This window comes from Manis javanica, chromosome 13 (genome assembly GCF_040802235.1).
Source record: "Manis javanica isolate MJ-LG chromosome 13, MJ_LKY, whole genome shotgun sequence".
Classification (NCBI taxonomy): domain Eukaryota; kingdom Metazoa; phylum Chordata; class Mammalia; order Pholidota; family Manidae; genus Manis; species Manis javanica.
Window position 1 is genome coordinate 69628224 of NC_133168.1, and position 5727 is coordinate 69633950.

Consider the following 5727-nt stretch of genomic DNA (forward strand, 5'->3'; position numbering starts at 1 on the left):
CATATGTATAAATATGCAATCCTGAGCACATACTCTCTGTCTCCCTGCTTTATTTAGTTTCTTCGTCTTTAATATGGGCCAATAATGGTTCATACACCTCACTGGATTTTCTAAGGATTGAATGAGGGAGTCTAAATAAAACACTTAGCACTGTGTCTGACCTATAATAAATGCTTCAATGAATGTTTTTCTATTATTATGATTAAGAAAACTCTGGCTACAGTCTAAGAGATAGAAGAGAACTGGGAAGAGAGTGGAATAAAAAAAGCAATTTTTTTACCTATGGCCAAATGGTAGACTTACAAATGCCAAAAGAAAAAGACCCCCCTTTTCCAGTGACCACAAAGGCTAAAGGAAAAAGTACAGCCTAACTGGAATCAGGATTCCAAAAAGAACCATCCTCTGTACGGACAGTAATAGGAGGGACCTAACAGAGCCAGGTGGTACAGTTCAGCGGGCCTACAGTATACCAGGTCTCTATAGATAACATGGAAACTCCAGCCCTTCCAGGACCAGTGAGGCACTTTAGGATGCTAACATGCCACATACTAACAGGCATTACAGGCAAATGGGCAAATGCCCTGAATCTCATAGGGTCAGACCTTGAGAAGAAAACCCCTTTACTCTTGGTTGGTGATGGGGAAGTGGTACCCATGCTAGCAGCCAGAAGCTGGCCAGAGAGACTTCTGTTCTGGGACTAAAGCTGGGCCTTGTAGGTGTGCTTGCTCAACATCACACTCAGTTAAGAGCTTTTCCAGTCCAGACCGATCAATGACCAAGGGCAGGATGGGGCTGCTTAGACAAACCAGTGGCCCTTCCTCACTTAAGACACTCCCCAGCGGCCTGAAAGCAGAAACACAACTTAGGTAGCTGCATTTCACAATGCAACTTCTAATATTTAAAGCAAGCTTAGAGACAAAAACCTCAGATAACTTAAGGTTTGTACCTAAGAAAACCTAAAGGGAATGAAAATAGTATGCTACTTCTAAAACAGGGCTGACCCACGGGCTGGATGTAAGTAGGGAATTAGGACATGTGTCCAACGTTGAGAACTGGTCTATAAGAATCAGTAAATGTAAATTATTGTGTGTAACTTACACTACTGACTGCCTGCTGATAACTATTCTTCCCTTTTTCCTTGCTGAACAAACTCCAATTTTTACAGGGCCACAATGTACCCAACTTAAAAAAAAACACACACAGTAACCAGGCCCCTTGTAACATTAGGTGACTGTATGATAGTGCTGGCAACTAAGATGTAAGCCAAGTCACTTGCTGGAGCTCCTAGGAGAGCTCTTTGAGGGAGAAGCCTTGGCTACCGCCAGTCATTTGGCTTCGCCAAGTCTCCTATCTTCTGCCTGGAACAGCAACATAATCCTGGAAGTGAGGCGACTATCTTGCACTGAGGCATTAAGTACAAAGATGAATGCCACAGGGTAAGAGTGACTGAACAGTATGACCAAGGAGCCTGGGCCCCTGGCAGCACCCCTTAGGGTCCTGAATTCCCTATCTCCGGCCTGCTAATATCTATTCTTCCCTTTTTCCTTGATAAGAGAAAAGTCAGTGCTCCCACTTTGTCAATCCACTGTAAACTGGGTTTTCTGTTATGTACAGCTGACCTGATTCTTGTTGGTACATGCAAAAGATCATTTGCTTTGCAAAAGACTACTGAATTATTGGCAAAGAAAGGTGCCATAACCTTTGAATTAATTTGATTTACAAATAATTTTCCTGACGTACACTGAATACTTAGAATAAGACACATACACCAGATGACTCTCCTCCACTAACACTATGATATTAATACCTCATATTGTGGAAACCTGAGGGTCTATCATCAATGTGGTGAAGATTCAGAGAATCCTCTAGAAGCGACCTGGGAAGAACCTCCTGAGAAGATGGAATGGAGTAAAGCTAAAAGACCTGGAGATAAATATTGGTCTGTCACTTCCCAGCTTTGTGACATTAATCAAGGTACTTAACCTTTCTGTGCCTCAGTTTCCTTAACTGCAAAAGAGAAATAATAGTTCCTACTTTAAAGGGTGCATATTAATTCTGCAATAAAATGAATTAATACTTGAACAACACTTAGACCTGGGCCTGACACATTACAACCCTTACTGAGGAGTTACTAATATGATAAAATTGGTGACAGCATAACTAAAGATTAATACAAATAAAAATTATAATAATAATACAAGCCAGATTAATTAATTCACTCTGTAGACATCATCCTTTTTCCTAATGCATGAATCTGCTTAATAACATCAACGTGACAGCAAGCTGTAGATTGTGGCCAGGTTTAGATAGTTTTAACTCTAAGGATTTCTACAGCGCTCATCATCCCCATACTCACATTCATGCAATACCAAGAGCCGTAAAGTCTCCATGAAGAGCTGCTTATCAGTAGGATGTATTTATAAATCAGGGGTTGGGTAGAGAGGTTAACAAAAACAGCTAAAAATAGTCCTAGAAGTAAGCAAGTTTGCATAAGTCAGTAATTTAAGTCAATACTTTCACATTACTACGAGAAATATTCAAGTAATGTGTCATGTAATTTTGAGAGAATGTAGCCTCTTGTCATCTAAGAGTTCACCATACTTGCTCCTTTTATCTTTTCTAGATTCTGACACAGAAGGTGTCCAGATCATTCTATACGTAAGGGTCCAAAAGGGTGCAAGCATTTCCATTTCAAGTCACCACAGGTATGTGACCTTACCATTTCTCCAGTGACCCTTGATACCAATATATTAAACCACCCATAATTTCTCTTGCAGGTCAGTAGGAAACTTTCCCTAGATGCAAGCAAGCTCAACTAATGTCATAATGTCCAGGCACTTGGACACCAAAAACATTTTCCTCTGCTCTTCCTTCTAAATGCTAACAGACATAACAGGATATGAATTTACACTTCTCCCTATCCCAAGAGAAACCAAAAAAAAAAAAATAGACACAAACTGTGAGGGTGTGAAGATCTCACTCCATAATCTTCCCGTGTGCCTGTTACCATTTTTCTGGTTGTACATTATCAAGTAGGCTGGCAGAGGCTCAGAAAAGCCAGTGCTAAACTGTAACCCCTTCTTTACTGTGGAACAATGATGGACAACAGAAAGATAATGCAAGCTACAAATGTGAGCCACACATGCAATTTTCCAGTTTCCAGAAGCAGGTAAAATTAATCTTAATATTCAGGAACAGCTGAAATTAATTTTAAACAGTAAATCATATTTAACCAATATATCCAGAATACTATTGTTCCAATTTGTAATATGTATAGACAATTACTGAGATAGTGTACATTTTTCTTTTTGTACCAAGTCTTCACACAAGTCTTTTATACTTAAAGCACATCTCAATTCTGACCAGCAGCCTTTCAAGGACTTAAAAGGCACATGTGGCTACCAGCTACCATATTGGACAGACAGCTGTTGAGGTTAAAAAAATTGCTGAAATCATCAGTGTCTTAAGTTGCCTCTGTGATGGACATGGAGGTAATACAGATCAACCAATTCAGTCTTGGCAAGTTGCTAGTTGGGGAAGCTGGTAGTAACTGGAATGGGGGAACATACCCCATTTCAACAGAGTCTGGGTATTTATCACTTTTAAATTAATGTCTGTGCCAAGCACTGACCATGCTATCTCCCCTTTACCCAGGCAAATCTAACTCATATGCAGATACTTGTTTTCATTATCATTTAAATTAACAGCCCAGGAAAGTTTTGTCTGTGAACGAACCACTTCTCAGGGGGGAGAATATACCTTTCCTTCTCCCAGAGGGGAAAGAAATGGTCAGTCGTACCCCACTGACACGTCCCACACATCCCACACATCTAGGACATCCCATCCCAGCGCGGTCTATGTGTAGCACACAGGCATGAGAAATGAGATGCAAGATGACCAACTCCATCATGCCCCAGCCATGGTGACACGTTTTGAATGGTGGCCTGATCTTACCAGTATTACCTACCTCACAGGCTTACTGTGATGACCAAGGGCAATAACAGAGACAGAGTTCTTAGCAAACTGTAAAGCGCTATACAATTCTAATTATTATTGAGAGAGGACACCATTCCTCACCTGAAAGAGCAGATAGAAGAAAGAAAAAAAAATAGTAACTTGAAATTGATGCTGAGCTGGGAGGGGGGCGAGGAACCTATGAAAATACTGGTCGTTCTTGGTGGACTTCATTCTCTTGGCACTGTACAGAGACTTGAGGAACCTCGATCACCCCTCCCTCAAAACTTTGGGAGGTGCTTAGAAGTAAGTGTGACAGCTCAGAGTGCACGCTTCCACCCCCTGCTCGGTCCCCCGCTACCACCCCACCCCCGCTGCTTTCAACCCAAATACAGCATAACTCAGGAGAGCGGTTCAAAACAGATTTCTTCCCTGAGTTTAAATGGGGCCTAAAAATGCAGGGCCACGGGGGGGGTATTGGAGCCTCCCCAGCAGAAGCCACCGAGTCCCGGGAGTCTGGCTCAAGGTCTCTCGGCGGCGCGGCTGCCTCGGTGTTGGCTCTGGGGTGCCCTCCCGCCTCCTCCAACGAAAACAGAGAAGCTGGGCCCTCTACCTGTCCAACCGCCCCGTCCCGCCTGCAAACTGCTCAGGGCGGGCGGCTTTTACGAGATCCGAGGGGAGCCACCCACACAAAGGCGCCTGTGCCTCTGCGCCCCGGGACGGGCCGCCGGGCATCGCAACCGGGCAGCCAGAGGGGCGCCCGCCGCCCCGCAGATTCCACCCCGACACAGTCCTGAGCTCGGCACCCGAGCCTTCACTCCGTAGAGAGGCCATCCCTGCGCCCCGGTTCAAAGACCGGGGTCCCTGGGCTTGCCACAGGCACCCCCGAAGGCAGGCCCCGAGCTAGGGACGCACAGGCCACCCCGAAGAACTTCGCACGGTCACCGCGATGCGCCCGTAACGCTTCTAGCTGCGGGGGCGGCCGAGCGCCCGGCCCGCCAGCTCCCCGCGGCTGGAGACGCCGGCCCGGCCCGCTCACCTCTCGTCCAGTCCACCACTTGTTTGGGGCTCCACTGGGTCACGGGTTCCATGGTAAGTGGCTTCCCGCCCAGCTGCGCTGGGTACCGTCCTGTTGCCTGCGCCCGCGGCCCCTTCCCGGGAGGTCGCGCCCCGCAGCTCGTCCCCGCGGGCCCCTCAAGGCTGCATGGCCGCGGTCAGCGGGTCATCCCAGCGCGGCTCAGCCGGGGCAGCGCGGCCCCCTCCCCAGCGCCCGGGACAGCGTGCGGCGCCTCCCGCTGCCACCGTCCAGCTGCGGGGCCTCCTCCACCCCCGCCGCCGCGGGGGCCGGGGCGCAGCTGCTGCTCCCGGGCGACAGCAGCTGTGGGACGCGGGGGTGCGACCCGGACCCTGGCCCCGGCTCGGCGCGCGCGGCCGCCGCTCCCCTGAGCCTCCACCCGCACCACTTCCTGCGGGCGCCCGGCCGCGCTGCGCGGCCCCTGCAGCTCCTCCCGGGGCGGCGGGCTCTGCCGGGGTCCCGGCTCCGAGCGCGCCGGCCTCCCGGAGCCCTCCCGCCCGCAGTCCCACCTCCGGCGCCTCCCCGCGGGCCGTGCTGGGCGGGGAGGAGCGCGGAGCAGCGCGCTCGGGTTACAAAGTTTCGGATCGGGTCGTTGCTCCCGGAATAAAAGAGGGGGCGGGGCTGAGGACCCGGTGACACTCGTGGGAGGGGGTGGGTCCGCCCGAAACTGCCGACTCCGGTTACTTTCCCTCTCTAAG

At 48.8% G+C, this 5727-nt stretch overlaps 1 protein-coding gene across 2 annotated transcripts in view; it reads right to left on the bottom strand.

Annotated features, from left to right (window-relative positions):
• The window catches only part of CNKSR3 (CNKSR family member 3), an 82930-nt gene extending 77410 nt beyond the window's left edge, over window positions 1-5520 (bottom strand). The window contains exon 1 of one of the 2 annotated variants that reach the window (XM_037023404.2): window positions 4994-5520. Coding sequence is in view for 1 of the 2 variants with exons in the window: in XM_017681424.3 (XP_017536913.1) it covers window positions 4994-5045 (52 nt within the window). In the remaining variant the exon portion in view is untranslated. The remainder of the gene's footprint in view (window positions 1-4993) is intronic. The other variant, XM_017681424.3, reaches the window with a different exon arrangement.
• Window positions 5521-5727: the final 207 nt, after the last annotated feature.